At 44.3% G+C, this 16,665-nt stretch overlaps 1 protein-coding gene across 2 annotated transcripts in view; it reads right to left on the minus strand.

Moving 5' to 3' along the window:
- The window catches only part of LOC142582383 (uncharacterized), a 196,728-nt gene continuing 180,063 nt past the window's right edge, over window positions 1–16,665 (minus strand). The window contains exons 4-5 of one of the 2 annotated variants that reach the window (XM_075692037.1): window positions 6,976–7,018; window positions 1–500 (exon numbers count right to left, since the gene is read on the minus strand). In XM_075692037.1, the coding sequence (XP_075548152.1) occupies window positions 471–500; window positions 6,976–7,018 (73 nt within the window). In that variant the 3' untranslated portion in view covers window positions 1–470. The remainder of the gene's footprint in view (window positions 501–6,975; window positions 7,019–16,665) is intronic. The other variant, XM_075692036.1, reaches the window with a different exon arrangement.

Genomic DNA, 16,665 nt, shown 5'->3' on the forward strand with positions numbered 1-16,665 from the left:
ACCCGTAGAAGACGCTCTCGAGCATGCCAGTACAAAATGGCGACATCGGGGGTCTTTATTTCAGACGCGGGAACATGGCGTGGCGTTCAGGAACAGGGTTAGGGGAGTGGGTGGGAATCATGGCCGGAGCTGGACAGTTAGGGTCTTTCGGGTTTCTTCTCGCGTGCCGTGCGATGGAACACCTGCCATGCGTTCCATGTCCGCACGGCGATCGCGAATCGCGAGACAGTGTCCAGCCCAGCACCCAGAAGCGGACGAACATCGGCGGCGAGTGCGCCTTCTCCCGTTAGAGGAGCTGAGTTGTGGACCCTGGTTCTTTTTCCAGTGTCCGCGCTCCCTGCGTTTTCTTTTTTTCGGTGCTTCGAGAAACTCGGCTGCGGTGCTGTCTGGACTTGCTGGAACCACGGGTGTCCTTGAAGGAGGGCGTGACTGGGTTTCCTGTGCCTCGGTGACGGCGACGCCTGCCTGTGCTATCTCTCGTACTCATCGGACGTCGACGACTGCGAGCAGATAAGCAAACGAAAAAAAAACATTATGCATATTCACTTAATCATCCAAAAGGAATTAGAAGTTGAAGGCGGCGACAGTGAGGCCCCCAGGTAACCTCATAGGTTACCGGGATGTGTTACGGAAACGGAACCAGTAACACGCCTCAAGAGCCAATGGCACCGTTGTGTTACGGAATCCGTTCCTTAAAGGGCCCTCAAACGAGTCTGGACATATTGAGCTGACAAGCATAGTGAATACAGTGCACGCTCACGACCGTGTCTTCTAATAATTACATCGCTACGCGCCGCGAAAACAGCTGAAATTTCAAACTAAACGTCGTTGGCCCTTCTCGTCGAGGGCGCCGGACTCTAAGACGGTGTGTTGACGTACATCAGCAAGTGCGCCTACGTACATGTATATGCTGTGACGTCGCTCACAGGGACACGTGACACTCAGATATATATTCAAGGCAACATCTGTTAATTTTTCCATTTCGCCTACTTGTTCCCACGTCATGCAATCGCGTACGCTCAGAACGAAACTATGTCATTCTCTACTTTGCTCTAACGCGCGATCATGCTCTGTAATCCGCTATTGTCTGCCTAAGTGTTCGTGTAACGCTGACTTATACCACTAATCAGTAGTTTTCGTGCACAGCGCGCAAAATCATGCGCTGCGCGAGATGAGACAAACGAAACAGCTCGCGCTCGCGTCCATCAGCGGAAATGCCCCGCGCAGCAAAAAAACATGAGAAAGAAAATAGATGGCGGGACCCATGACGTATGCGTCACGCGATCCTCCAGCTCCGGTATGGGAGATCGCAGGGAAGAAATTTCGCTTGCGCAGGCTAGACGGGGCAAGCGGAGAGAAAGCCCTTGTTGGGGGGGGGGGGGGGGGGCGGTGAAGTTCGCCTCCGGAAATAATCAGTTGGCGGCAATGAGATATTTCTATCTCGGCTATTAATGAACCAATTTGAGAAATTCTTGCAATCGAATGCTCCCAAGAGGGCGCGTAACAAGTTCCAGCATATAACCAAAATTTGCTATGTGGCCTGGTGAGGGGCCTTTAACGCGTCCGCCGCTCATTCGGTCCGCGCCTTCTACCTGTGTTAGTCACGCTTACTGCTATTATTTCTTCGCTTTTTACGCTTTTTAACGCTTTTTAATATATACAATGCACTGGTACTGAAATTGATGTGCAGAAAGTTTCAACCGCATGCCTTCCATCCTCAAACTGCCAGAATTGTTTCAAAAATTGCACACATACTGCATCGTTTTGCGCGGGCACTCGTAACGCAACAATAACAATTTTCGTAATTAATACTGGTTGCAAGTTGAGCCTGTGAAGTATATTTTTTGTCATTCCCACTAGTTCATGCACAAAGTTTATTTGGATCTTGGAAGATTTTCTTTTGCCATACTTGCGCCTTTTCGTTTTCTGATATGGTTACTCATAGCTCAAACCCCAACTGCCACACTGCACAGGCATGCTAGCAGTGAACTTTGTGAAGATACGACACGACACATGAGCAACGGCAACCCCTTTGGCCACTGGCGCAGTAAAACAAATTGAAGGCACAATGAAAGGGGGGTTCTGTTTTCTCAGTCGTTATAGCTGCTCACAGAGGTTATCGATACTTGTTGCTGGGCTAGTTAGTTCATCTTATTTCTCAATGTTACGATGCCACCAAGGGCAGAAAAAAGCTATAGGACAGGAAAGAGCGTCACTTGCAACTAGTTTATCGAAAGCAGACGGGGTCACCTTTACAAGAGAAGGTGGCCATGTGCGCACGTACATCTCAGCACAAGACCTAAACAAAGTTTGCGTGATTATCCAATCATACAGCGCAAAAACTGCCGTTCACGGCTGCGTAAAGCCGCAGACGTATCGCTAACAAAGATGTCATGTTTGACATGTTGATGAAATAAGCCTCCATTATTTCGCATGCCAAAGGATCCTTCTTTTACCAAGAATGCGTATATGGAAAAGATCTGGCTCACACGTGCAGGAATCGTAGTGCATAGGTAAGTTTGCATTAATCTTATCCTTGACAGACAGCTCGTGTTCCCTTGCACTATCGTTGATGCAACGACCTGTCTGGCCGATATAGAGGGTACCCCAGGTAAATATTGCCAGAGTTTTAAAAAAAGCAAATGCCACGCAGCTGGACATAACAAATGTAATATTTGAAGTTGCTTGCAGATAAGCTATATTTTTTATTACGCCTAATTAGCCAATTAATCTTAATTATTCAACTTATCAAGTGTAATGATGAGATGAAAAGTGTCAATGAGAAAATTGAAATATGGAACGCTATGAGAAACGCAATGAGAAACGCTCGGCAAAACAAATTTATGTAGCACGTACTGAGCAGCAGAAAGCTGTATCGGGAGTTTTTCATATCCCTCTAGAATTTTCGCATTGACACTTTTGCTCTAATTATAATATCTGAGTATATTAATTAATAAGACTGATTGCCTAATTAGGCTGAATGAAATAAATTTTTTGAGTATCGCCAAGCGACGGCAAAGAACATTAGCTTTGTTCTGGCCAGCTACGTGGCACTTGTATATGTTTAAACTCTGGCTAAAGTCAGCTGGCAAACTCTTAGCTTTCAATTTCGGGCCACCTTATGCATGTACGGAACAACTTGCGGCCTTTCTTCTAGTAGCAGCTTGGTTTTCCACTTACCGTCTAATTTCTGAAGGAGCGCTCCCTCAACTGAAACCATGTTAGAACAAGGGTATCCGGTTGATCGTAGCCGTGCAACGTGACAGTTAAAGCTTTCCTGCACGTTTTCAAAACAAGACCTCACCAACGCCACCTGAAGACACATGGAGGCAATTGCCCTTCTAATAAGTTTAGTATGCGCCGAGTCGAATGGTAAAAAGCCGAAGTACGCCGATGCTGCACGCAGGAACGGGCGCTTGAGCTGCATTCTAATTACTTGCCCTGTGGGATGATGTTCGTCTGGATCAGGGATCACAGACAGGAGTGTTCATCTGAGGTGTTTCTGGAGGTATTGCGCCGTCCATCAACAGAGACTTGCTGCACTCACATGGCGTCAAGTGCGTCTTGCCACTTATTCTTTTGTCCCGGTGCACAGCGCGTTACGCCTACTGCTCGTAATGAATCACCAACAAGCCCAAGTTACCACCTTAGTTAACTAAATGCTTGTTTAAGGCGACAGGAAAAAGACGAACAAAAATAGGTGATAACCGCGGTTGCCCTGGCGATCGTGGATGTGAATATCCACATTAACACTCCCGCGTGTTTACCAGAGTTTGCCTACAAACTCGCGCACGCGGCGAGTGATAATGAACACCGAGAGAGGAGCAGCGGTCGCCGGTGCCCCTCGACCTTCTCGTAGCCTCCGTTATCGGCGGCCAAAGTCAACAGGCGGCCGCGAATTGGAGCTGCCGACTCCTCTCGCGTTTTGCAGCAGGGGGTACGCACTAGCTCATCGTGCATATATTGCCACTCCAGGCGAGCGCCACTCGCCAAGCACGTCCCCATTATCGCGTGCACAAGCTACGCCGGCCTTCGACTAGCCAGTGCGTGTGGACTTTGAGATGGCGTCAAGAGGGTGCAGCGACCCCCACCGAGTCATCGGAACTCGTCCGCGGATCACGTCGCCAGGCATAGACGCAAGATTCGGTTATACGTTATACTGCTGCTTGGTTAAAAAAAAAGAAAGATATTGTGAGGCTTTATGCGCCCAAAGCCATCATATGACTATGAGGAACGCCGTAGTGGGGGACTCCGGGTTAATTTTTACCACCTGGTGACCTTTAACGTTCCCCCAATGTATGGCACACGGGGTTTTTTACAATTGACCCCCCATCGAAGTGCGGCAGGCGCGGCCGGCATTTGATACAGCGCCCCCTCGGGCTTAGCAGCGCAACGCCAAAGACACTGCGACACCGCGGCGGGTGCTTTTCGGTTCAATATGTGAATTATGCTCCCTCTATCACCTTTGTCACCTCCTATCAGAATGAAACTTCTGGCTCCTACACGCCTACATACATATATGCCAATCTTAAAATCGATAATAAGCTCAGTATATACCGTTATAATGGAACCGCTTCTTCAAAAATTCAATTTCTGAAAGATGTTTGTAAACTATAACGTTCGTAGGGCTTTGCTAAAGTTTCATTTTCCTTACAGATATACAAATACCAAAAGTTATTGAGCGATGATATTCGTGCTATCTTTCACCGGGAGTGCTGAAAGTGCTTGCAGTTTTGTAGACAGCGTTACTAAATATTTCTCAGAGATTGTCTAATTGTTTCTACGTATAGCTTCGTTTATTTGTGTCTGCTGATAACAGTGTGACTATTGGTCATTGGTTTCTCTACAAAAGAAAGATTTGAGTTAAAACTTTCCATTTTACGGGCAGGAAACAAATGCTTAGTTTTATTTTACAGCCTCTATAGCCTAAATGCGAAGTGATTTAATAAAGCTATATGGATTCCAAGTCATGAAATGGCGCTGCTCGTGGTAGATATTTTCTTCCTTAGTCACAGTTCGCTCAAGTTTCCGTACCTATTTCGTTGCAACGTTAGCATACTTCATATACCTATTCTTGCAAGCTTATAACATACCATTTTTTTTTTGTTCGCTCGACAACACATTTAGCGTACCCAAAAGCGTAGTCTTTACAAATGAACTTGGAGTCTAGAAGGTTTCTGCCGCAGATTTAGCTCCACGTGTCTGTGTAGCTGTTTGGAAAGTTAGCATTCACTATGCACGTTTAAGAGAGGAAATACACCGTCAATGTGCGCAACAGAATGCCCGTTATTGGTACGCCACAAATTTTAAGGCATGAAAATGATACTGCCCTTTCGTTGATTGTTTTGTTGATCTATTCATTCAATTATTCATTCATTAATTATTGTGGCTACTTTTCCAATTAATTAATTCGCCGAGGTTATGATGATACTCTAATTACTGACTGATTTGATGAAATAGGAAGGGTCATCGAATGCGGCACCGGCCTCTTCGTGACAATAACTTCTTGAATGCGGGAAAGAAGCTGCTCTCCTTATCGTGTTCACTGACGTCTCGTTTTCGTAAGATTTCTTTCAAGATCTGCAAAGTAGCTTCAGGCTTCATTGTGCCAGGCATGTCACTCGAGCCGCGGAGAGAGGACTCAAGATCTCCGTTCGTTGTAGCAACATTCCTGTTTACGTCCCATACGTACATTCTGATAAATAAGACGCTGGAACCTTTAATCACTCGTAAATCGACCTCGACATTAGCAAAGGGGCACATACATATCCTTTCGTATACAGCTAAGCAGAACGTATCCTACTAGGGAGGCATCATTAATCAGACAGAAAGCCTTTGTGTGCGACGAGCGTGCATTGAGCCCGAGAGATGACGGAAGGCTCTAGTGTGACTGGGCTTTGACAGCCTGTGTTGCAGCAGCTATTAAGCATTTCCGGAAGGCAACGATAATGTCGGTCCTGGCGGTCGCCCTACTTCATTCGGAGTAGCACGCGTTTCACCATAAAGCACAATCCAAAAATCCATACACAAGGCGATTCGGTTTCGACGGAGAACAAAGAAGCATACAAAAGATGCAGCCATGTATGGATCTTTGCTACACTTACATCTATACCTTTTACGCGTGTCACAGCCATAATTAAGGCCACGACGAGGCCTCTGCGTCGCCATATTACCCACCACTTGATTGCTGTGGTGGGTGATTGCCATGCTTATGCCAACAGCCGCGTTCTTTTGAAGCCGCGCCCAGCCTGCAGCGTGTTTCCCACCGCTCTCCACACGCGATATTATCCGTACTGGTGTGCACTGCGACCCACACAGGATCAAAGGAAGGTCGGTGTGTTTGAACACACAGGTCATGTCTCCATCGCAACGTTTGGGCTTGGCTAACAACGCTGCATGCGGCACCTACTACCAAACCCAAGAGCTTCTCGCATGGAATAGGATTCAACTTAGGTTTTTGGTTCGGTTGGTCATTTGCGGTTTTAGCTTGCCTATAGGTGCAGAATGTTGGGCGAGAGCGAAAGACAAAACGCACAGTCATGCTAGAGAGTAACGTACATGCACCGCGGACGTTTGGACAGGTAGGTACAGGCCGAACAAGATAGCCACGATAGGCTGTCTATGATTTTGACAATAATATTCATTATGTTAGTAACCTGTTCGGTTGGCTTTATCTTGCTGGGCGATCTTCGTATTATACATTAAGCCTGCAATGAAGGATCATGAATGACACTATTTTAGTGCCTTCTTACGTTGCATACAACGTGGATACAAACAAACAAAGTCTTTTGTATTCTTTTTCTAATCAACGCTTAATACTCAGCTACATTCAAAGTCAAACTTCCTGCTAGTTGGCCGCCACGTAAGCAAGAAAGATAGCTCTGTACTCGTAACGTTTATCCTTCATATCGAAAAGTGTAAGGAAACACAATTTAGTAACAAAGTCAAGGTATGTTCAAGAAAATGTGTACAAACCATCGAGCCGCCTGAGAACCGGACCGGAACGCTTCTTCCGAACCTGCAAAAGTCAACCAGAATAAAAATTTCGAACCCCCCAAAAAATAGTTGGATTGCTAAGTATACCTTAGAAACGGTACCGCTAATGTCTAGTGTTTGTTCTTATTTCTCCTTGTGAACAAACTCATTAACCACAACTAAATATTTCGCAAAGTACGAGTGTTTTCACTTGTATGCATTCGAACAGGCGCGTCAGGTTAAAAAGCGGTAGGAATCGAGCAGACAAGTTCTTGCGCTTAGTTATACTGGAAAATACGATGGGTCATCTTGCCGTGAACATCCTATAAGCGTATCCTAGGCATAACAGTCTGCTTCAATAAATCACGCCTGCGTCACACGCGCATTTAGAGACGACCACAAAATATAGTTTCCCTTATTCATTCTTTCTCGCTATTTCTCTGTCTCTTCGTTCTCAATTTCAGGCTTGCCTCTAGGCAATGTAGCACATTACGCGCGTTCGGAGCGGCACCAAGCAGTACAGACAAAAATTGGCATTTTCGCTAGAGGACGAAGCATTAATAGGAATAGCAAGGTTAATAGTTGCACTCAAGACGCCTCAGAGCGCAGTTTGCGTGACAAAGAGCGTGCCAGCTACACTGCCGGTGTCACCCCACCCCAGTGCATTGGATAGGACCAAAGGAAAACGTTCGGCGTTGGTCAACATCGGATAACTAAATACTCACGACCGCATTTGCTCACTGTCGTGTAAAATAGAGTGTAAGGCCTCAAAATGAGAAAGAAGATACAATTTCTAAACAATAAATTGAAAGCGCCGAAATGTTTTTTTTTTTCATAATATAATCTCTGTCGGCAAATTATTCTCGGAGAGTTTCTAAGCGTCGAATAGGGAGCCTGAGAAATTCACCAGTGCGAGAATCATCCAGTAGTGAATTCATTGGGCGAATGTAGTTAGGGCTGGAACGAAGAACCCTGGACGATGATAGCCAAGCACCGTGCTTCTCGAAGCCCGTATTTTAATCCCTCGTTAATTATCCTAATACCTCACCGGTCGGAGTTTCATTCTGGCGCGCTTCATTTATGCTACGAAGTCTCAAATGAGGCGAGCGAGATTTCTTATTTTGAACTTTTGATCCTGCGACCCGGAATCATTAACGCGGAAAAATTATAGTGATCTATCTTATTATTATTAAATGTATTTAAGGAGAGGTTCGTGCCTAAGTGTGGCGCCGGCTACTGCTCTTCTTTTACATGATATATTGTTATTCTGTGAAAGTTGTGAAGGATCACAAAAGTGGACTAATAAATACATGAACGAACATTCACATATTAAGTGATCACTACTGCAATATAAATAAATGTTCACGCAATAGAAGAGTTCACATAGCATAAATACTCTAACAACCGAAGTGTTGACACGCAACCCATGAGTTCACACAGCATAAACGTTCACAAAACGAAGATATTCACCCAGAAGATGCTGGGCCCTTGAATGCCGCATTCCAAATGCAACAAATACAGATGCTACATGAACACGAAGACACAATGAACATGCAATTAAGGCTGGCTGTTAATAATAACAGTGCGAGCAATAACTGTTGTGTGACTTAGTTTTTTATGCCTCCAAAATTGTACTAAGGTACGCGCAACGATGTTTTGAAGTTTTTCTGTTGGCCATGGACCTAAAATTTTTCTTAAGTATAGTGACGGTCTATCCAACCCATGTAGTTTTTACGAAGGTTCCTTTCGGGGAGCATCATGATTTTTACGGTTTAGAAGAAGGTGTTTTATTTCTTCTTCAGCATCTTGGCATGAGCATGTAGCACGGTTAGTTATTCTTATCCCGTAAAGGAAGCTTTTAGTATAGGCAGTGCCTAGCTAAAGCCTATGAGCTGTTGCTGCAACATATCGACTAAATTTAAACGAAATATTGAATTCTATTCCGTGATCTATGTTATACAATTGAGAGTTCTGCGCACCATTTATGAACCAAGTTTCCTCGGACAATCTATACCATAGTTTGTTCAATAGACATCGCGCATCACTCGCCGCTACAGGTAGAAGTGATAATTCATTCTCTTGATGTGCTGCACGTGCAATGTGATCAGCTGTTACATTTTCTATGATTTCACAGTGACTTGGAATCCACTGGACTGTTATGTCATGTTGTAGATCTATTGCTATGGCGTATATCTTCTGTATTTCGTATGTCAATGAGATGTTTGCTTTTCTTAAGCTGATTTCATTTAAGCACAGCAGTGAGGCTTGTAAGTCGCTCAGAATTACCCATGGAAGTCGTTCTGACTGCTGACATTTGTAACAGAAAGCAAAATATTGCGTAAAGTTCTGCCGTTGTGGACGTTGTAAATTGGCAAAGCCTATAGGCTCTTTTCTCTTATTATGCAGGCATATAAAACGCAGTTGTGGAGCTTTGTTTCCAGCATGATCCATCGGTATACACGTGAATGTGATCTACGTACTTAGAGTAAAGATGTGATAAATTTAATTGCTCTATCGCAACTACAGGCAGATCACATTTGCGGCCTACTCCAGGATTTGAAGTGACTATTTCTAGAATTGCTGGTCGCCATGGCGGATGAGTTGCGCAGGTAGGGAAGCAGGCAGCAAGTTTTTGCCCCGCCGTATTTCTTCATGTATGCGTGAAGCGGTTCTATCCTGAAGGTGTTGGCATAGTGGATACTTAGCGTGTTGTATAACCAAACGAAAAAAGTGACAAGTTTCCGTAAATCTTATTGCATGAAAAGTTGGTTGGCGGGACTCAGCAATTACCAAAACACTGGCAGATGCATGCGGAACACCAAGACATGTGCGAAGGCTTCTGGCCAGCAATCTTTGAATTGTTTCCTCTAGATTACAGAATATTCTGTGTAGCACATGAGCAGAGTATGCTTTCTTTATCTAATGATAGCAGAGTGAACGCGTAATCAGGAAGAGTTCGAACTATCCCATCTCACTCCAGCAAATCGATGAAGAATTTTTATTAGGGAGTTGACTCTCCTCTAATGCTTTTATTTGGGGAGCCCATGATTGACGTCTGTCTATAATAGCGAAGAAGTCGCACAAGTTGCGGACGCTGAGAGTCTAACACGAGCTGGAATCTTTTGAGGCGTTTTCTTGTAAAAAGGAAGTATAGCAGTTTTCTCATGTGAAGTGTTCACACCTCTGCTTTTCAAAAATTCATTAATTAGCGTTAGGCCAGCTTGCAGTTTTTGCTGAATGGCTTGAGTACTCGAGTCAGATGCCCACATGCACAAGTCGTCTGCATATGGTGAATAATCCAAGGTAGCAAACAGGATATAGGATAATTCAGCCATAACACAGGTAAATAGAAATGGACCGAGTACACTGCCTTGCGGAACGCCTTGATTGACTTTATGCTCTGTGATTTTGCCATGAGCAGTTTCAATAAAGATTTTCCTGCCTCTTAAGAAATCCGCAATCCATCTTGGTGTTGGGAACAACTATGGCCAACTGGATTAAATCATGTAGTAAGTGAGTGTGGCTGGCTGTGTCAAATGCAAGCTTTATGTCTAGAAGCACTGCAATGGTGATTCTTCCGCAGCCACTGGCGCCAGCGGAAGCCCACAATGTTTTCGGGTTGTGCGTTGGTGCAGTCTGTTCACCACTGAAGCCTAACGTCTATCATCTTTTCCATGAGTTCATATAGGCGACTTGTCAGACTGACAGGTTGGTAAGAACCTAGCGATAAAGGAGTTTTACACGGTTTTAGTATTGGAACTACTCGTGCGATTTTCCAGGAAGGAGGAAGACATTCCAATATCCACGCATCATTCAGTAATTTTAACGAAGTTTGGTAGCCATAGGACACAGGTTTTTCAGGGCAGCATATGTGACCCCGTCAGGTCCAGCCGATGTCCTCTGGCGGCACGGTACGAGTGAGTTCTTTAATTCTTCTAATGAAAACAGCTGGGCTAAGTCATGATGATGGTGATTGACAGAAAAATTTATCTAAGCTTTGACCTCTTCGACAGAGTTACTATATTCCGGTGTGGTTACTGCGGCACTAGGCCGTGTATTAAGCTGACATAACTCGTTTGCAACGGTCGTTTCCGGTACTTTCTGGACTAAAGCTAGAGTTCTAAATGCTTGTTGGTGCGTTACTGGCCCGTTCCAAGAGCGCAGAACATTCCATAATTTTGATTCAAGTATAAGGGGAGTAAGTGAATTGCCGAATTCTTGCGAGCGCTTTTTCCTAGGCGCTCCGGCTGACGACGCATACGATCATATATCTTTCGACATTCTCAGTAATCTTCAATAAGGCCTGTGCGTCGGCATTTGCTTTCAGCTCTGCGGCGTATAACTCTGAGCCTTTCGTATTCAGAGTCTACACCAGCGTAACGTTCAGGAATCTTAACAAAATTTGAACAAAGATATAACTTATAAGCGATAATAGACTGTCTGTATCATTGACCGCATCAGCTTGACTTGTAATGTGATATCGAAATGCCTGCCAATTTGTTATCTTTGCAGAGCACCGATAAGTCGAAAATCGTGGTCTAGAATGCTGTATTAGAGCAGGAAAATGATCACTACCCCTGATTTCAATGTCGGTTCTCCATGTTGCTCCACATGCAATATCGTTCTAGCAAAGCGTGAGGCCCAGGCAGGTAAATTAAAACCCGCAGCAACGGGTTTAAAGTTAATTAAAACTCCCGTAGGGATGTCACTGAGCCGCCATTCAACAAACACAAACTACTCTTCTGAATTGTCTTTTACAGGTCTTTTCCATGACGCCACAGTAGGCGCTTTCCCACATGAAATTATGCGCATTGAAATCTCCGCAAAAGATTACATCTGTAAAGAGGCCTGTAAAAGTGGAAATTTCAATACTTGTAGAAGGTGGTAGATAAACAATGACTATAGCGATATTCACTCGGTCAAACCGAACTTCACATGCTACGTATTCTGGTGTGCCTGACGCTGCGGCACTTAATAACGCTGACGGCAGGTCTTTTCGAACACAGATCATCGTTTTGCTTAATCCTGAAGATAGAGAGGACGTATAAACAACGTAGTTGGCTAGTCTAAAAGCGTTGTCTACACAGGCCTCTGTAATACATAACACTGGAAAGGAGAGATCAGCCAATAGTTTTCTAAAATCTACACACTTAGAGCGAAGACTATTTGCGTTCCACTGGAATAAGGCTACATTTTGATAGCAATTATTCATGCCCCGCCTGCATTGTGGCTGATGTAGTGTTTTTCAATATACTAGTTACATCGACAATACGGTCTTGACCTCCGAGAGATTATTAGCCTCTAGAATCGCGGCAAATGTGGATTTTAAAACACAAAACAGCATTGGTATGACAAGTTCAGCTATATACGCAGAGTTCGCTTCTTTCCTTACACTTACTTATTGCGGTGTGCTCGTATTCTGTCGTATGTTAGCCATGTGGTTGCTCTTCTGACGAGATCCCTCCTGAACTTGTTCGAGCTTGACATTGGCATGGCGATGTCTCAAAACTTTGCCCTCGGTGTTGTGGTCCTCTTGAGACTTTTGCATACTGCATAGAAGTGTCCTGATGCTTAGGCGCTTGTGCTCGAGGTGGTTGCGCTGGCTTCATCGTATTCGTGTTTGGTTCTCGTGCACCGCGCTGTTGTGTGCGACCATAGAGAATGTCGTGTTGGCATTGATGAGAGGCCGCTTTGTTCTACGGGTATCCATAAAATTATGCAGTGTTGGGCCCATTGCAATTCGCGCACTTCGCTTGTCTTTAGACTTACAGTTTTTGTGATGGTGGTCTTTTGCACACATTTTGCAGCGCCTTGTTCCTCGGCTATTTTTTGCTAAGTGACCAAATCTCTGGCAGTTGTAGCAGCGTCTGGCTGGCTCCAGATATTCCTCAACTCGATGGCTAGTGAAGCCAAGATACACACCCTTTCGGATTGATCGGTCATAGCGGAATTGCAAAATTACACTTCTCACAGGGCGCGATTCCACGGCGCCATCTTCTTGACCTATGTGACGGGTCTGGCGTCTAGCTGATGTCACTCCTGACTCTCTCTAGTATTCTTTTCATTGTTCTTCTGTGTATTCTAGAGGTACGTTTCTCATTCTGCCATCATTTCATATGTATGACTCCGAAATAAATGGCTTCACTAGTAAGCCAGTACACATGACAACAAGCTTTTGGCTGAGGTGAGTGAACTCACAGTAACTGAGAAACTTCCGTCTTTGTTTACTCAGAACCTACATTCTCTTTTGCTATCGCGATGATTTCAGAAGCTACAGCATTTGGGTTTACTTTCCGAAACGATTTCATTACTTCAATCAGTTGGAATACCACAGGAATTCCCTCGAACCATCTTTTTTTTTATATGTCACAAGAGTGAATGAATTTGCCTCCCCATCACATTCAATCTCTTCTTCTTCGCTAAGGGAGTACGTCAATGTTTTCTCATTCATGTGGTCGATCTCATCTTCTACTCTCGCCTTTGTTGCACAGCTTGCTTCGTCCGTCATGCTGCCAGCATTCCCGCCAGCATTCCAACGAATGTTGGTGGTCAAAAGTAGGAGACCCTGGCGGCTCCAGGCTGGCTCCAGGCTGGCTCACAGGCTCGTCGGTTCCGAAGTCTTGCTGCGGTAATGGCAACCCTTACAACGCTTGCACATCCCCGTTGCTGCCTTGCCCCTCCGCCACGGTGGCAGTTGAACGACAACGCTTGGTGCTGTCCCGCCGCTCACCGGTATCATTGATCGCTGCTGATGTTCTCCTCGAAGCCGTAAGAAGTTTCCACGATAGCCGCTCTTGTGTTGTTGTTGTTGTTGTCCTGAGTGGCCGTGGCACATACCCACAGTGGGGGATTGGCCATGAATCGGGTGGTTCAATTAGGTGCATAAAAATAATAATAACAAGGGAGTTAACAATTTGAGCGTTGGAGTTTAAAAGTAAACGTTTTGTGTCTGGAAAAAAAAGAAATTATCAAAAGAAAACCGGGTATATAATACTACTACTACTACTACTACTACTACTACTACTACTACTACTAATAATAATAATAATAATAATAATAATAATAATAATAATAATAGATAAGAAATAAAAGAAAGCTATGGTTGGGAGGGAGAACAATCAGTCTAACATGGAAATCGATTGGTTTCAATGAGGTAATTTTGGATTGCCAAGCACACATTTCTGTGACTAAACCCAATAATGGAGGCTCCAAAACATAGGATCACAAGCATTGATAAAGTTAGACCAATAGAGTGAGGCGGGATTTCGAGTAGTCGTTTTATTGTAATAGAAAAACGTCTGCAAGACCACAAGAAATGGTCTATTGTCTCCGCTTCGCCACAGAATGAGCATAATGGTGAGTGGACCAGACGAGACCTGTGGAGGTAGAAGTTCAATGCAGATATGCGGCAGCGCAGCCTCGTGATGGCCACTTCAATTTTCCATGTACGGCAAAAAAAAATGACACTCCTGCGAAATCTAGCAGCAGTAACATGAACAGTCAAAGGGCAGCAAAGGAGAATCGGGCCACTTATGGATGCCTTAGCTAAAGAGTCTCCAATTTCATTTATGATTAGTTCTTTATGGCCAGGCACCCAAACCAAACGCACGCTTCTCAAGTACCCAGGTACCGATGATTGAAACGTCCTCATCACGCAAGAACCACTAGAAGCAGTAAGGGATGAGCACAATGATAACGAATCAGTGACTATCCCGGCTGACGCAATTTATGGTCCTAATTTGCGTAATGCCAGCACCACGGCCATGAATTCGGCTAAAAAGATCGGTATGAAATCTGGCAGCCGAAGAGAAACTGTCCAATCGAGAATCGGGGGAAAATATCCCTACACCTGACTTTTCTTCACATTGTAAAGCATCTGTCGCAATCACAATGTTTGTTTGAAGATTTTTAGATGATCTTGTATTATACCGTCTAGAATACGGTGTAGAAGTAATTTTGCATTATTAGGAAAAATGTCATCGAATTGAATATCCGTGGCAACAGCTCTGTCGGGAATAGGAAGTACATCGCATAAGCGCACGCCCAAAGAGTCAAGTCATTATTGCACGAATATAATTTGCGGAGTATGTGGCCGCGGCCAGATGACACCAAAAAACAATGCAGGTTGTGAAATAAAGATTGTTTGGGGATGACGCAGCGGTGATTCATAAATCCTTACGAACGCCTGCACTGTCAAAAGCCGGAACCTGCGCGAGAGAGGAGGAACACGGGATTCTAGATAAAGAATATAATTTGCGACAAATTTAGGAAGACCTAAATACAGACGTAATGCTTCTCTTTCTAAGAGGATTAGAGGACGGGACATGTAGGCTGGAGCTCCAGAGAAGAGCACGCATCCAAATTCTAATACAGGGCGAACGTACATACGATGACTGGCTAGCCTCGACAGCTACACTTCTTCCTCTTCCTTGTTTGCCAGATATTGTGCAAATGTTTAGTACTTGACATAAATATTCCACTTTGAGAATAAGTCCCATATATTCCAGGCCTGGAGATACTCAGATTATTTGCATTCCGCCTGATTACACAATTAGTATTAATTAATCAACTTCTCAGATATTATAATTACATTAAAAGTGTAAATGAGAATGTCGTAGAGCAGCATGAAAAACTCCCGATACAGCTTTCTGTAGCTCAATACCTGCTACACAAAAGTGTTTTTCCATGCGTGAAAGCAGTCCGCGAATACACGCCTAGTTGCCGCGCGACTGGCCGCTCGAGGCACTTTTCGTGTATTCGCAGGCTTCTTTCAGGCTCGGAAAAACGTTTTTATGCAGCACGTTCTCAGCAACGAAAAGCCGTATCAGGAGTTTCTTATGTATCTCTACGACTTAAGGAACAGCTGCATTTCACACATGTCCGCAGTACACTGGAGTATGCATGCGTTTGCTAGGACCCATATACTACAGAACTCGCAGTTTATCTACGAGTTCCCAGATAAACTTGAGAATGTGCAAAACAGGGCAGTTCGGTTTGTCCTTGGATATTATGACAGGATGCTTAGAATGACAGAAAACAAAAGGCATTGAAATGGTGTCTTCTTGAACACCGTCGTCGAAGTCTCAGATTAAAATAGATTCATAACATATACTATTCTAAAACGGCGGATAGCTAGGGAATTGTATTTTCCTACGCCCACCTGTGTTTCTAAAAGACGAGATCACAAACTAAATATACATGACATTCTTTTTAAGGGTGACGCGTTCCGGTACTGTTTCTCGGTTCGTACTGTAAGAGATTGGAATATTCAACCACCTGGCACTGTCCTGTATTTGTTCAAGTGATTTCTTCCATGCTCTATGAATGTAATTTTGGGTGTTTGTTTATATGAAACGTACCATTCCTGCTGTAATGACTGAATAGCGAAGCGGGTACTCAAAAAATAAATCAAATAAAATAAATAAGTGATTGTCTGCGATTGGTCCGCTTCCCCTTGCTTAGCTTACGTTAGATGGTCGAAAATTGCGGTGGCGCACAATGGAAGGTTAAATATGCCGTTAAAACATCCTCAGCGAAGAAGAGTTGGCAGAGCGATGCTCTATACGTGCCGAAAAAGCTCCACAATGTTATGCTGCGACGAAATTTTTTTATTCTACACTAATAAATTCATTCTCCCCGACATCTCCGACAAGCCAGTGCTAGAACGATCGACGGGCAGCCATCTTCTGC

This window comes from Dermacentor variabilis, chromosome 5, assembly GCF_050947875.1.
Source record: "Dermacentor variabilis isolate Ectoservices chromosome 5, ASM5094787v1, whole genome shotgun sequence".
In the NCBI taxonomy this organism is placed as follows: domain Eukaryota; kingdom Metazoa; phylum Arthropoda; class Arachnida; order Ixodida; family Ixodidae; genus Dermacentor; species Dermacentor variabilis.